Source organism: Canis aureus, chromosome 8 (genome assembly GCF_053574225.1).
Source record: "Canis aureus isolate CA01 chromosome 8, VMU_Caureus_v.1.0, whole genome shotgun sequence".
NCBI lineage: Eukaryota > Metazoa > Chordata > Mammalia > Carnivora > Canidae > Canis > Canis aureus.
In genome coordinates this window covers 77,224,320-77,240,886 of record NC_135618.1, presented here as the reverse complement: position 1 = coordinate 77,240,886, position 16,567 = coordinate 77,224,320, and the positions used below count along the sequence as shown (strand labels likewise).

Sequence of the window (16,567 nt, the reverse complement as noted above, 5' to 3'; positions counted from 1 at the left end):
TGCAACAGGACTTATCGATTCCTCCTTGATCTCCCTGGGAAAAATCACTACACACCCATTCTTCTTCACGCATCTCATAATTCTCTGTGGATAAACTCCTACAAAGGCCGGAAGATCAGCGTCTGTGCTTGTCCCTAGGACTTTTTGTATCTTTGTTTGCCAAATAACTCTCCAGCAGGAACGCGGACCGGGAGGGGGGCGCCTGGGCGGCCGGGCTTTCTCACTCCTCGGCACGTCTTATCCAAGCACAACACAAGACAGCGCGCAGACGTGTACTCCCCGCCGACCTTTCAGGCTCGGAACGCAGGCGCAGCCAACACCCAGACCCGGAACCGCGCCGCCTCCCCGACTTCTGGGGTTCGCACGCCACTCAGGCCTGCTAACCCCATAGTCTCTCCGTTTATGCTTTGTATCACCTAGACCCGAAGACGGAGCCAAGCCCTGCCCGCCCCACTTTAACAGCCCTAAGCGCGGCAAAGCGCCGCGCACGGAGCGGCCCACCCCGGCGGAGGCCCCCCGGCTCCCGGCGTGCAGCGCGGCGATCCCGGCGTGCCCGGCGTCGATCCCGGCGTGCCCCGCGGCGATCCCGGCGTGCCCCGCGCTGCGCGGACTCGGCGGCGGGCTGCGCACCGCTGGCCCAGGAAGCCGCGTCGGCTGCGGCGGCGTGGTACGAGGCTGTGGGAGTGCTGGCGGCCGGAGGCGACGACGCGGGGTCGACATGGAAGTGTAAGTCGTCCGCGGCGCGTTCCTGGCTTTGCGTAGACGCACACGGCTGGGGACGGCTGGGGACGGCTGGGCCGAGGGGACGGGGCACGGGGGCACGGGGCGGCACCTTACACAGGCTTGGGGGACAGGCTTGGGGCGGGACGCGGGGAAGAAGGGGACCCTCGCTCTGCTCGCTCGAGACCTTCGTCCCTACTCCCGCCCAGTGCCTGCGGCCCGGGGCCCAATGCGACGAGACCTGGCGGCCTTGCGGTGTGCCTGCTCCCCCCACCCTCATCTCCTAGCGTGCCCTGGGTCGCCGTGGGGACGTCACCCGGCGTCCCAGCGGGGACCTCGAAAGTGTTAAGCCCCGAGTCTGCCCTGGAATTACTTGCAGAAGAGATGGATACGTGCTGGGGTAGAGCTTGGCCTACCTTGGGGAAGAGGTGCTGTCCGAGTTTGTTGAGCAGTTCGCCTTGCTAGGGCAGGGCCAGGTTTTCTGGGAAGAAGGAGGTGCTTGAGGCGGGACGGGGACCGCAGAAACAGAAACAGCCCGTGTCTGTGATGTTTGCTTAGTACCACGTGCGGATGGAACTTTTTCAGCTGCTCCGCGTGTGGGTTGTTTTTTTTTTTTTAAGATTTTTTTATTTATGATAGAGAGAGAGAGAGAGAGAGGCAGAGACACAGGAGGAGGGAGAAGCAGGCTCCATGCACCGGGAGCCCGACGTGGGATTCGATCCGGGGTCTCCAGGATCGCGCCCTGGGCCAAACCGCTGCGCCACCCAGGGATCCCCCGCGTGTGGGTTTTATGTAGCCGACGTTAACTTGCAGGCGTACCTGTATTGTGTTCTCATCGACGTTGGTTACTCACATTTTCTTTTGTGTTCTCTTGCCTCTTTAATGGTCTGTTATTTTTCAGATTTTAAAGACACACAATGTATATATATGTAACTGAAACGAAAACATCATGAAACGATACTTTTACTATATTGTAAAATATAGTGTATTGCAGTATACTCATATTGTCTCTTATTAAAAAAGAATGCTGACCCACTAAATTATTTTGTAGTCCATTAATGGGGTTTAATCCACGACTTTAAAAACATTTAGATGTATTTATTACTCTAGCCCAAGCTGTTATTATTACCCATTTTTCCTCTTTACAAAAGCATTTCCTATCATTATACGATTCTGCTTTAATTTATACATCTTAAAAACTCCCTTGTCCCCACACTCATGTCCACTTACTGCTCCATTTCTGCTTCCTCTCACAACAAAACTGCTTGGAAGTGTTGTTTATCCCCTCAGTCTCAATCATTCTGTTGGGCTTTCATCCTCACTTGCTCGTAGCCAAAAGGCCGAAAAGCCATAAGCTTTCATCCTCACTAGTCTACAGAAATGGATTTTTGTGATTACCTGAGCCCTCTGACTTGTCAAATTCAAAGGTTGATTTTCTGGCCTCAATGTTCTTGATCTCAGCAACAGTTGATACAGAAACTCAGGTGTCAACTCTGCTTAAAACAAAAAACTCTAGAAGGTCTTTTGGCTTTGTGACACGCTGTCTGCATTTTCCTCTACGTCAAGGACTATTTCTCAGTCTCCTTTCCTGGTTTGCCCCTCCTCTCCTCCCTTGCTTGGCTTCTAAATGTTGAGGTGTCCTAGGGCTCAGTCTTGGGACCCTTTCTGTCCACACTCTCTCCCATGGTCATTTTACCCATTTTACTGAGATATCAGTTACGCTGATAACTCCCAAAAGTGTAGCCCTTCTCTCTCATCATCCATCCAATTGCTTAGTCCAAAAATCTAGCTCTCCTTCCTTATCTCTAAATCCAGTCCATCAGCCAGTCATGTCATTTCCACCTTCAATATATTTTGTGTACAGCTATTTTTCATTATCTCCATTGCTAACTCTGTAGTCTGTCATCTCTGGTCCAAATTAAGCAGTAGCCTTTGGCTTCCACTCTGGTCCTCCCTCCATTCTGTTTCCAGTCAGCAGCTGGAATGATCTTAAAATATTAATTGGATAACTCACCCCCTGTATAAAACCCTTCATTGACTTTCTGTTCTACTAAAAGGAAATCCACATTACTTACTTGAACCTACATGATTCTATATAACCTCATCTACTCACCAACCCTCTCTCATGTTACAATTCCCACCTCCCAAACACTGGCAGTCAAGTAGTTTCTGTAATCTTCCAAGGTCTTCAGGACCTTTGCATTGCTGTTCCCTCTGCCTGGTATACTTTTCTCAGTCCTGCTCCCTCTTTATCTTTTTGATAGCTCAGGTTGAGTGTTGCTTTTCCATTTCAGTCAGTCCAAAAAGAGTCCTCCTCTTATCTCTTAGTATAATTTATTTTTCCTTTGAATAATTAAAGTTGTAATAATAGATGTATATTTACTTGTTTAGTGCCTTGTCTCCCTCTTGTCTCGCTCATGAGAAAGTTCCATGAAGGCAAGGACTGCTGTCTTTTCACCTAGTATTTAGCACTGCATTTGGCACACATTAGGAATTCAGCAGAGGGTTGTTGAAATAATATAACAATACTTCATTAATTTAACAAATTAACTAAAAATTAATATAATTGAATTAGCTAGTTTACTAATTGCTGGGCATGTAGATTTTCTGATTTTCCTAAGTAAAATTATTTGAATCAAGAGTTTTTTCTTCTGTAGCAACCTGTCCATTCTTCCAAGGAGTTGGTGACTTATTAAAGAGGGACGCCTGGGTGGCTCATTGGTTGAGATCTGCCTTTGGCTCAGGGCATGATCCCAGGGTCCTGGGATCAAGTCCCACATCGGGCTTCCTGCATGGAGCCTGCTTCTCCCTCTGCCTATGTCTCTGCCTCTCTCTGTGTCTCTTGTGAATAAATAAATAAAATCTTTTTTAAAAAATCAAGAATTTTGCTGCTAGCAGTTTATGGGAAAGTGAGCTTTCTTTAGGAATGTCATTTGAGAGTGGAAGGACCCCTGGAATGGAAAGGTCTGGAGGCCTAACTTCTAGTTCCTTACTGGCCTCCAAAATGAGATGTGATCCTTGGCAGTGTGGTCCTGAGGATCTTCAGCAGAACCCTGTTTCTCTGAGAGGACAAACAATGCTCTTTCAGGCATTCCTAGGACCTGGGAGGAGGAAGCATGAAAGGAAAACTTCTTTTGAGTTTTTACTGCTTTTTTTCTTCAGTCACTGAGTAAATACCTGTTGAGTGAATAATACATATACAAATATACTAGAAATTTTTTAAAGGTGAGGAATATTTATACTTCATTTCATTAAGTGATAGAATTTTATTTATTTTTTATTTTTTTTAATTTTATTTATTTATGATAGGCACACAGTGAGAGAGAGAGAGAGGCAGAGACATAGGCAGAGGGAGAAGAAGGCTCCATGCACCGGGAGCCCGACGTGGGATTCGATCCCGGGTCTCCAGGATCACGCCCTGGGCCAAAAGCAGGCGCTAAACCGCTGCGCCACCCAGGGATCCCAAGTGATAGAATTTTAAAAAATAACTTTTTGACTGTCATTTGGAAATTTTCCTCAGGCAAAAGGATACAAGATATAGGAAAATTAGGTATTTGTTTACATATAAGGTATTTGCTATTTGGCTAACTTTGTCTAATGTTTTAGGATTATTTATATACCTGGAAAGCTTTCATTCACTCTTTTCTTTTAAAATTTTTTATTTATTTATTTTAGAGAGATTACGTGCTTATGCAAGCAGAGGGGAAGGGTTGAAAGAGGAGAGAATCTCCAGCATACTCCATGCTGAACTCGGAGCCTGGCATGGAGTTCAGTCCCAGGATTTTGAGATTATGACCTGAGCTGAAACCAGGAGTCAGATGCTTAACTGACTGGGCCCCCCATGCACCCCTGTGTTTTACTCTTTTATTTATTTTTAAGATTTTATTTATTCGTGAGAGAGGCAGAGACATAAGCAGAGGGAGAAGCAGGCTCCCTGCGGGGAGCCTGATGCAGGACTCGATCCCAGGACCCTGGGATCACACCCTGAACCAAAGGCAGATGCTCAACCACTGAGCCACCCAGGCATCCCTACTCTTTAATTCTTGAACTTAAGATACATAATTAGGGAGAAAGGATTATTTATGTTCTGTATCATTTTATTGAAATCTTGTCAGAATTTCCTTCATTTTACAGCGAGAAATACTAGGATTTAAAGTTAGCTAATAGGTCCTATAAACAGTTGGGTAACAGGACTGGAGAGAGGATACTTGTTTGCTAGCTCCTAGGAGAATGCTACAGATTACGTTTATTGACTTTGAAATCTGCCCAGTTTTCTTGTACTGGAGTTTATTAGTTTTGCAGAACATGACTTGAATCAATAATATAGGTTGAACATAGAATTTGAGCAGTTCTGTTCGTCACTGCACACGTAAGCTAATTGTGTTGCAATTAAAAGGTGCTGCTTGCATGTGTATATGTGTTTCTAAAGAAAATCAGCCAGTAGATCATTTTGTTCTGTTTATTCAGAATTCAGTTTTCCAAAGTAGTTGTTTACATCCATTAAATTGACTCAGCAAGTTGAGCAAAATTCACAGGTTGTATTTCAAATAGCAAGTCAACTTCAGTCAATTCATTACTTAAGGAAATTAAGTGACTGTCTACGTGTAAATATAGATTTAAACATCTTTTTTTTTTTTTAAGATTTTATTTATTCATGAGAGAGAGAGAGAGAGAGAGGCAGAGGCACAGGCAGAGGGAGAAGCAGGCTTCATGCAGGGAGCCCGACGTGGGACTTGATCCCAGGTCTCCAGGATCATGCCCTGGGCCGAAGGTGGCACTAAACCGCTGAGCCACCGGGGCTACCCAAGATTTAAACATCTTTAAACATCACTTGGAATATTTGCTTTAAACACCTGTAATTGGGGGGATCCCTGGGTGGCGCAGCGGTTTGGCGCCTGCCTTTGGCCCAGGGCACGATCCTGGAGACCCGGGATCGAATCCCATGTCGGGCTCCCAGTGCATGGAGCCTGCTTCTCTCTCTGCCTGTGTCTCTGCCTCTCTCTCTCTCTCTCTCTCTGTGTGACTATCATAAATAAATAAAAAAAATTAAAAAAAAAAAAAAAAAACACCTGTAATTGGGGATCCCTGGGTGGTGCAGCAGTTTAGCGCCTGCCTTTGGCCCAGGGCGTGATCCTGGAGACCCAGGATCGAATCCCACGTTGGGCTCCCTGCATGGAGCCTGCTTCTCCCTCTGCCTGTGTCTCTGCCTCTCTGTCTCTCTCTCTCTGTGTGACTATCATAAATTTAAAAAAAAACAAAACAAACAAAAAAAACCCTGTAATTAAAATCGGTACTATTCTGAGTCCTATAGGAGAATATGAAGATCTGTGTAGGTAGACAGTTTGTAGAAGTTTAAATGCTTGTGAATGTGTTACATGATACCGAAGTGCAAACTATATATAGAGCAGACAATTCCTGCTCAGTAGGAACAACAGTTTATAAATATGTAATTGACAGATTATACTCATGCTAAAGAAAAACACTGAAGGAAATTGTACTTTATGTCCTCAATTATAAGTTATTCAGATGTCTTATTTTAACCTTATGGAATTCTTTAGTTTTACATTTCCATTTTTCTCAACTTTTTATTTATTTTAATATTTTTAAGATTTATTTTTATTCATTTATGATAGACATAGAGAGAGGCAGAGGGAGAAGCAGGCTCCATGCCAGGAACCCGACGCGGGACTCGATCCCGGGACTCCAGGATCACGCCCTGGGCCAAAGGCAGGCGCAAACTGCTGAGCCACCCAGGGATCCCCTTTCTCAACTTTTTATTTTTTATTTTTTGTTTTTATTTTTATTTTTTTAAAGATTTTATTTATAATTCATAGAGACAGAGAGAGATCAACTTTTTAACTTGAAAAATTACAAACCTTTAGAACAGCTGCAAAAAGAGCACAAGTTCCTTTATACCCTCTAGTTAGAGTCACCATTTGTTAACATTTTGATATGCTTGCCTCATCTTAAACATGTATACATCCTCTCTCCGTACACTATTGAATCATTTCATTTCAGAGTTGTAGATACCATGTCATTTTACCTAGTCTTAAAAATATATTCTATTTAACTGCAATACCATTGTCACACCCAGAGAATTTAGCAATGAGGTACCAATATTATTAAAATACAAAATTTCTCCAATTGAAGTGTCGTTTTTGCTAGATTTTTTTTAACCACTGATTCAGGATCCATTCAAGAATCATACATTTTTAGTCCTACAACTTTTATTGTCATAGTTCTTTATCTCTTTTACTCAGATTCCTAGCCTGTTTTTTGACATTGACATTGTTGCAAATGACATTGATAGTTGAAGAATCTAAACTTTGATTTGTCTGGTTATATCCTCCTGGCTAGATTCAAATTAGACATTCTTTAATAGGATTGCTCTAAGGGATGTGTCTTACTGCATCACATCATCATCAGTGCTGTTAAATGAGATCACTTGATTAAGTTGGTGCCTGTGCAATCTTACCATATCCTATTCCCAGCAACCTGTCACTTAGTGGTGGTTATAGTAGGATAAAAGCTGTCTTAAAAATGTTTCTCCTGGGATCCCTGGGTGGTGCAGCGGTTTAGCGCCTGCCTTTGGCCCAGGGCGTGATCCTGGAGACCCGGGATCGAATCCCACGTCAGGCTCCCAGTGCATGGAGCCTGCTTCTCCCTCTGCCTGTGTCTCTGCCTCTCTCTCTCTGTGTGACTATCATAAATAAATAAAAATTAAAAAAAAATGTTTCTCCATATGCACAGTTCATTTAGAAACTGAAATGAGCATAGTTCATTTCATAAAAGGTAGATCTTATTTCTATTGACATTTTATTAAATAAAGGAAAGTCTGGCATATTTTGGCACTTATTCCATTAGTATTTACTGAGTAAAAAAAAAAAAAAAAAAAAAAAAAAACTATCCTATAAAAGAATAAACCAGCTTCTGCCAGCCAGAATCTGCAAGATGTGATACTTGTTTAAGCATCCATTGTTCTCCTGGACCCAAAACACAGGTTCAGTAAACCCAAAGTGTTTCACCTTTGTATATTGCTTCTAGTAAAGATAGATGATGCTCTTTGGATTCTTGCATTAACAGTATTGGCTTGGGCAGTGGGGCAATAACTTGGAATAGCCAAGGACAAATTTTCCCAAGGCATAGAGTATTCTCCATGACAGATCTGGAAATGAAGTTGTAACAATGGCACCTGGGATGGATCTCTTAGCTTTGAGGGAAAATAACATTTGTATTATTTTTCCAGTCTGCTCAGGGAAGGGATCTCTTAGTTACATTGTATTTTAGGGCACACAGGGAGTTTTAACTCAATTTTAAGCAAAGATAGGAAGAAGCCTTGTGGACTGACTTCCTAATTAAGTAGGCAAAGATGACATGTGGTGGTTTGATTTGTCCTTTTCAATTTTAAATGAACCATATCATATACAGTAATTATACTAATTATGCATTGTCCTTCCTGTGTTAGCTTCCTTTTAAATATGATGTTCCCTGACCTGTATGCAATTGTGGTTATTTGGGCAAAGCAACACTTGTGAAATCCTAGCTATTTGTTGAATGTCTAATAGCATTTGGTAAGCTTCATATGTTGATTTGATTAGAGTGCTGACATCACTGTGCTGCAGACCAAAGGCCTAGGTCAGATCCTTGTGTTAACCACTTGCTTTTTTTTGCTTTATTGATTGCTTAGGAAAGTCACCCATGTATTTGGCCCATGTTTTTGAAATTTTGTGTCAGCATCTTCATCATATAGTCCTGCTCCTGGTTTAGGAACATACAGTAGTCTTATTACACATTGTGTCAAGTCCAGAGGGCTTCCTAAATTTTTGGAAATCTGCATTACCACTTTCCATTTGTCCAATCTAGTCTCATTTTTCACAGTTCCGTAGTTATCTTCTGCTTCAGTGAGGCTTCTTACTGTGTGACTCTAAGCAAATTTTTAAATCTCTGAGCCTCAGTTTTATCATTTATAAAGACGAAATCATAATAGTTCCTACTTCACAGGGTTTTTTTTTTTTTTTAAGATTTTATTTATTTATTCATGAGAGAGAGAGAGCGAGAGAGACAGGCAGAGACGTAGGTAGAGGGAGAAGTAGACTCCATGCAGGGAGCCCAATGCGGGACTCGATCCCGGGACTCGAGGATCGCGCCCTGGGCCAAAGGCAGGCGCCAAACCACTGAGCCACCCAGGAATCCCCCACAGGGTTTTTTTTAATGAGAATTCAGTGAGGTGGTATCTTTAATGAATAATGGCCTCCTCCATTAAGGTAGATCTTAATAAGTACCAAGAACAATGCTACACTTAAAATTTGTTGTCTTGTTTCATCCTCATAACAGCTTTATGAGGTAGGAAGAAGTTATGGTAATAACACAGATAGTAATAATAAATGGTGTTTATTGAGTACTTACTGTGTTCTAGTACTTTACATCTTTTAGTTTAATCCTGTAAATATGGGACGCCTGGGTGGCTCAGTGGTTGAGTGTCTGCCTTCGGTTCAGGGCATGATCCTGGGGCCCCGGGATCGAGTTCCACATTGGGCTCCTTGCGTGGAGCCTGCTTCTCCTTCTGCCTATGTCTCTGCCTCTCTGTGTGTGTCTTTCATGAATAAATAAGTAAAATCTTTTTTAAAAATCCTGTAAGTAATCTTAGATCTTACTTTGTCATTTTATGGATGAGGAAATTTAAGAGCAGAAAGGCTAAGTAACTTGCCTAAATTCACAGAGCCCTAATGTTTGGTGGAGCTGGGTTGAGAATCCAGGCTACATGTCTAGGTGCTGTTTTATCCCCATTTTTTGTTTTGAATGGAGAAGCTTAGGGGGGCTTAATAAACTCACCAGGACTCCTGTACCTTATAAGTGGCAGAGCTAGAATATGAACCCAGATTTGTCTGATTTCATAACTCTTAATTATCACACTATACTGCTCTATTAAAAATACTTATGTAGTATTGTAGAGGGGCTTGATTATACTTTAATACAAGTCACATTGCTATTCTCACTCATACATGAAAGATGACATTTTTGCCTTAATTGCAGGGGTAGCACGTTTTGACCGCTGCTTGACACGTGAACTTTATCTGTTGAATTGATATAGAAGATGAACACCTTTGTGGATATCTAGTAGGATTCCTGATGTTGCTGGAATTCTCTGTTGTGGTCTTAATGATCCCATTTCTGGTGATTTAGCAGGATGACTTGCCTGCCCAAGATGTTAATAACTGATGGGAGGCAGATAGTACTGGGGCAAGGACATGGCTGTGGGATAAGACTGCACTGTTTCTCCAGTTAATTCTAGCACCCTCGCTGTTTAGTGACACCCCTTCCTTACCGTCTGGTTTTGCCCCATGTTCTTCCTGTAAGTAACTTTCCCAGATGACTGACCTGACTTCTGCCTATCTAGACTAAGGATGAGTATATAGTATTTTGTTCACCTACTTAGTAATGAATGTGTGATATACTATGGCTGTGAAGAGGGAAGGTTGCTCTGAAATTGTCTGTTGCCAGCTAAACAAATAGGACTTAGGACATTTCTCAGTTTTAGGTTGTAGTCCCTAAATTCCTGAACTTGTTTTTTTTGTGTGTTTTGTTTTGTTTTGTTTTGTTTTAAGATTTTACTTATTCATGAGAGACACAGAGAGGGGCAGAGACTTAGGCAGAGGGAGAAGCAGGCTCCATGCAGGGAGCACAATGTAGGACTCAATTCTGGGACTCCAGGATCATGCCCTGAGCCGAAGGCAGGCACTTAACCCCTGAGCCACCCAGATGTCCCTTGTTTACTGAATCTTGATACGGGAAGTATTTTACAGATATTTAATTTCAACAAAGGAATGGGAGCCCAGACTGATGAATATTTCCTTTATTTTGCAGGAAGGATGCCAATTCTGCGCTGCTCAGTAACTATGAGGTAAATAGCTTTGAAGTAAACTATTGGATTTTCCTCTCTGATAGTTTGCCCTTTGCTTCTGAAGATTATTGAATTAATTTTAGTTAAAATGACTGAATTCATTGGATTTTCCACTTTAAAATAGGACAGTCCATCTGGTGGACTTTGGAATTATAAGCTTGGTAAATTATACATAGTAATTCAGGAAAGCTGGGAAGACTTTAGTTTATAGTAGGCAATCTTCCCCAAATCCTAGATATTTTAGATCTTCATTTGATATTCCTTCATGGGATAGAAACATGTGTTTTGGAACTGTTTCTTTCTTTTTTTTAAATTTTTTTAAGATTTATTTATTTATTCATGAGAGAGAGACAGAGACACAGAGGGAGAAGCCGGCTCCTCGCAGGGAACTTGATATGGGACTCGATCCTGGGACGGGGATCACTCCCCGAGCCAAAGGCAGATGCTCAACCACTGAGCCAACCAGATGTCCCTCTTGTTTCTTATCTTATGGAAGAGCTTTCAGCTTTTCACTGTTCAGTATGATGTTAGCTGAGGACTTATCATATATGGCCTTTACACATTGAGGTATGTTCCCTCTAAACCCAGTTTGTTGAGAGTTTTTATCATAAATGGGTGTTGAATTTTGGAAAATTCTGTCTGCCTCTATTGAGATGATCATATTTTAGGAAGATTTACTTTCAAATACTCAATATATGGGATGACTGGGTTGCTCAGTGGTTGAGCATCTGCCTTTGGCTCAGGGAGTGATCTTGGCATCCTGGGATCAAGTCCTGCATTGGGATCCCCATGGGGAGCCTGCTTCTCCCTCTGCCTATGTCTCTGTGTCTCTCATGAATAAATAAATAAAATCTTTAAAAAAAACCCTCAATATATGTTTGAGATCAGGGGAGATATATTGATAAGGAAACATTTGAAATATTTTCAGTAAACTAATGGATTTGGATTATCAACTTAGATAAAAAGAATTTTTAAAATGTCAGCTGCATCTCAGACTAATATTTGCTCTAATGCAAGAGTAAGGGAGAGGGTTTGTGAAAGAAAAGAGGTACTATACTAGTTATCCTTCAAAATCATTGACCTTGAAAAAGATTTATCAAATTTATTCATAAAAATATTTTATTACTTCCTTAGGTGTTCCAGTTACTGACTGATCTGAAAGAGCAAAGGAAAGAAAGTGGAAAGAACAAACACAGTTCTGGGCAACAGAACTTGAATACTATCACCTATGAAGTAAGCCTATGCTACTGGAGAGGCTACCCAACTACCACTGAGGTTGGCTTATTCTGCAGATGACTAGCCACCAAATCATGACTACCTCTTACTTGATTTGAGTGGTTTTACTGTAACCCAGTTTTTATTCTGTTTATACAAGTGGAGGGAGTTTATCCAATGGTGAGGGTTAGCTAATGTTAAAGTTAGAAGGAATAGTCAAAAGACTGCCCTGAATTCTAACACTTTCCCCTTCTCTTAGTTTTCCCTGATGTTACCGTCTCCCATAAACATGGCACAATTATCAAAACTAAGCAATTACAGAAAGAGTTTATTCAGATTTTCTCAGTTTCTATGCCCTTTTTCTGTTCAAGGGTACAGGGTGTTTTATTCAGTTACCATGGCTGGCTCCTTAATATCCTCTTATCTCTAGCAGGTCTTTAGGCTTTTCTCATCTTCCATGCATTACCTTGACACTTCTGAAGAGTAATAGTCAAGTATTTTGTAGAATGTCCCTCAGTTTTGGTTGTTTTGTTTTGTTTTATTTTAATGTTTTCTCATGACCAGACTGAAGTTAGGCTTTTGGGAAGGAATGCTACAGAAAGGATGTATCCTTGTCATTGTGTAGTACAGGGTATATGATATCAGTGTCTTACTGATGCTGTTCACTCTGATTACTTGCTTAAGGTGGTATCTGGCCTCTCTGCTGTAAAGTTACTGGTTTTCCACTTCCACTTTGTATTAGTTAGAAAGGAATTGTCAAGTCCAGTCCATTCAAAGGACTCCTTCATCTCCTGAAGGAAGGATATCAAAAAATCTGAGGACTTTTTAAAAAAATTTTATTTATTCATGAGAGAGGCAGAGACAAAGGCAGAGGGAGAAGCAAGCTCCCTGGGATCCCTGGGTGGCGCCAGCGGTTTGGCGCCTGCCTTTGGCCCAGGGCGCGATCCTGGAGACCCGGGATCGAATCCCACGTCGGGCTCCCGGTGCATGGAGCCTGCTTCTCCCTCTGCCTGTGTCTCTGCCTCTCTCTCTCTCTCTCTCTCTCTGTGTGTGTGACTATCATAAATAATAAATAAAAAAATAAAAAATAAAAATAAAAAAAAAAAGAAGCAAGCTCCCTGCAGGGAGCCTGATGTAGAACTCAATCCCAAGACCCCAGGATCACGACCTGTGCTAAAGGCAGACATTCAACCACACTGAGCCACCCGGGTACCCCTGAGGACATATATTAAAACCATCACCCAAGAATCAATCAATCAGTCCATCACAGTAATTAATAGATATTTTGGGGAAGATGCTTTGAGGCTATGCATAATATATTCTACTTAAAGCTTTTGCCCATTAATTTTAGTACTCATTAGTATGTCTTTCCTGCAGTAATTATTACTGTGGTTCAGTTGCCTAAGATTGATTTATTTCCCTCATTCCTTCCACATTCTTCTGTAAGAAAACACTTGATCCTTCTCATCCTTTTATTTATTTACTTATATCCATATGGACTTGTGACTATTCTTTGGGTTCCCTGTCTTTTAAAAAATTGTCTGAAATATAACACAATTGTCAGCTTGAGTGTTTTTTTTAAGATCAGAAAAGCTTGGGATCCCTGGGTGGCGCAGCGGTTTAGCGCCTGCCTTTGGCCCAGGGCGCGATCCTGGAGACCCGGGATCGGATCCCATGTCGGGCTCCCGGTGCATGGAGCCTGCTTCTCCCTCTGCCTATGTCTCTGCCTCTCTCTCTCTGTGTGTGTGTGTGTGTGTGTGTGTGTGTGAGACTATCATAAATAAATAAAAACTTTAAAAAAAAAAGAAAAAAAGATCAGAAAAGCTTGCTTTTTTTTTTTTTTTTTTTTTTTTAAGATTTTATTTATTATTCATGAGAGACAGAGAGAGAGAGGCAGGGATATAGGCAGAGGGAGAAACAGGCTCCATGCAGAGAGCCTGATGTGGGGCTCAGTTCCATGACCCTGAGATCATGGCCTGAGCTGGAATCAAGAGTCAGATGCTCAACTGACTGAGCCACCCAGACACCCCTTTATAGATTTTGAAATAAAATTTTAGAATACTAAGTTATAGCCATTGTCTTCCCTTTTTCTCATTCAAGTTTTGTTTATCTTATGCTTGTTTTTTCTTTTTTTTTTGGGGGGGTAGACATTAAAATATATATCAAAAACACCATGCAGGCACCAGACTCCTGAGATTGTCAGAGAATTTCTCACAGCAATGAAAAGCCACAAGTTGACCAAGTAAGTAAAAATTATTTTTTTAATTTTTAATTTAAATTCAGTGTAGTTAATGTACAGTGTATTATTAGTTTCAGGGGCAGAATTCAGTGATTCATCAGTTGCATATAATACCCAGTGCTCATTACATCATGTGCTCTCCTTAATGCCCATCACCCAGTCACCCCATCTCCCTACCCACCTTCCCTCCAATCACTCTCCATTTGTTTTCTAGAGTTAAGAGTCTGTTACCATCTGCTTCCCCCTCTGTTTTTATCTTTATTTTTCCTTCCCTTGCCCTTATGTTCATCTGTTTTGTTTCTTAAATTCCACACAAGAGTGAAATATGATTTATGTCACTTAGCATTAGCATAATACCCTCTAGTTCCATCCATGTCGTTGCACATGGCAAGATTTCATTCCTTTTGATGGCTGTGTAATACTCCTGTGTGTGTGTGTATGTGTGTGTGTGTGTGTGTACACAGATCTTTATCCATTCATCTGTCAGTGGACATCTGGGCTCTTTCCATATTTTGGCTATCATGGACTGCTATAAACGGGGATGAATGTGCCCCTTTAAATCACTGTAGTAAAAATTATTTTTAGTCAGAACAATATGTGACACATAATGAAAATGACACTATATGAAAACCATCCTCAGGAGTGCTATGTTTCTATTTAGTTGAATTTTGAATTATAATTGACACACAGTGCTCTTTTAAAGTAGGATCATGGTATCGTGGACAAGAGAACTGAGACTCAGACATGAGGATCCTCCTAGAGCCAGAAACAGAATTTAATGGGGTTTTTCTTTTTTTAAGATTTTATTTATTTATTCATGAGAGACACACACAGAGAGAGGCAGAGACAGAGAGAGAGAAGCAGGCTCCTCGCAGAGAGCCCGATGTGGGACACGATCTCTGGACCCGGGATCATGCCCTGCTGAAGCAGACACTCAACTGCTGAGCCACCCAGGCATTCCTAATGGGATTTTTAAATCTCAAAATCTCTTTTTTTTGTTTTGTTTTGTTTTGTTTTGTTTTAGTCCTAGTTCTCTGACCTACCCCATAACCATTTACAGCATGAGTGCCAAATTTGCTGAAAATGGGGTTCACAAACTAAAGTGTTTTTATAAAGTTGGCTAGTTAAGTCATTTGACATTTGTGTTTACTTGGGGCAAAAATGGCTTGATAATACTGTTTTCTCTTTTAGAGCTCGATTACTTTTCCTAGTGATTTTCTTGAAAAAGTTAAGATTGTAGGAATTAAAAACATCATTAATAATTAGAGGGACACCTGGGTGGCTCAGTCAGTTAAGTGTCTGCCTTTGGTTCAGGTCATAATCCCAGGGTCCTGGCATCGAGCCCCACTGAGCAGGGAGTCTGCTTCTCCCTCTGCCCTTCCCCCTGCTTGTGTGCTCTCTGTCTCTGTCAAATAAATAAATAAAATCTTAAAAAAAAAAAAAAAGAATTAGATTAAGAGTTTACATAAGAACAGCACTGGCTCTCTTTTAGAATTAATACCAGAAAAAAAATAGAATTAATACCAGAGCTGATAAATCCCAAAAGCTTCAGTCATTCATTCAGGATAATTAATAATTTTCTTTTGAAGGAAACATTGGTGTTATTTCAGACACAGAACTGATACACTATGAGTAAACTAAGTGTACTTCTCTTGCCTCTCTTGTCCAGATGAACTCTGAAGGCAAACATCTTTCAAATGTGTGTTTACATATGTGTGTGTGTATATATATATACACTTTATATTTTTTACTTGTGGTAAATTTTATCTTAACCACTTCTAAGTGTATAATTCATTAGTGTTAAATATATTCACATGCTGTACAACTAATACCCAGAAGTGTTTAATCTGGCAAAACTGAAACTAGCAATTAAACCAATCCCATTTCCCCCTCATCCCAGCCCCTGACAGCCACCATTCTATTTTCTGTTTGTATGAATTTGACTACTCAATCTCCTGATTGGTGACATCACAACCTGAGCCAAAATTAAGAGTCAGATGCTTGGAACTCCTGGGTGGCTCAGTGGTTGGGCGTCTGCCTTTGGCTCAGGGTGTGATCCCGCAGTCCCAAGATCAGGTCCCACATCCGGCTCCTTGCATGGAGCCTGCTTCTCCCTCTGCCTGTGTCTCTGCCTCTCTCCATATGTGTGTGTCTCATGAATAAATAAATAAATAAAATCTTAAAAAAAAAAAAAAAGATGCTTAATTGACTGAACCACCCATGCACCCCTCATTGTGGTTAATAATGAGCATTTTTTTGTTCTTATTTCTTTATCTTCTTGGATGGAGTGTCTTTAAATATTTTGCCTACTAATTTTTTTGCAACTTTTTTTTACATTTTTAAATTTAAATTTGATTTGCCTTTGCCTTTTTTTTTTTTTTTTGCATAATTTTAAGAATTCTTTGTATATTCTGGATGTAAGTCCTTGGTTTAGTATGTAATTTGTAGATGTTTTTTCTCCAGCTTGTGGTTTGTTTTTTCATTCTCTTTTT

At 41.2% G+C, this 16,567-nt stretch overlaps 1 protein-coding gene across 3 annotated transcripts in view; it reads left to right on the top strand.

Annotated features, from left to right (window-relative positions):
- The first annotated feature begins 560 nt into the window (after positions 1 to 560).
- The window catches only part of CRCP (CGRP receptor component), a 37,351-nt gene continuing 21,344 nt past the window's right edge, over positions 561 to 16,567 (top strand). The window contains exons 1-4 of one of the 3 annotated variants that reach the window (XM_077908354.1): positions 561 to 726; positions 10,585 to 10,621; positions 11,756 to 11,854; positions 13,984 to 14,078. In XM_077908354.1, the coding sequence (XP_077764480.1) occupies positions 719 to 726; positions 10,585 to 10,621; positions 11,756 to 11,854; positions 13,984 to 14,078 (239 nt within the window). In that variant the 5' untranslated portion in view covers positions 561 to 718. Of the gene's footprint in view, positions 727 to 9,753; positions 9,838 to 10,584; positions 10,622 to 11,755; positions 11,897 to 13,983; positions 14,079 to 16,567 lie in introns of all 3 variants that reach the window. The other 2 variants (XM_077908353.1, XM_077908355.1) reach the window with 2 other exon arrangements.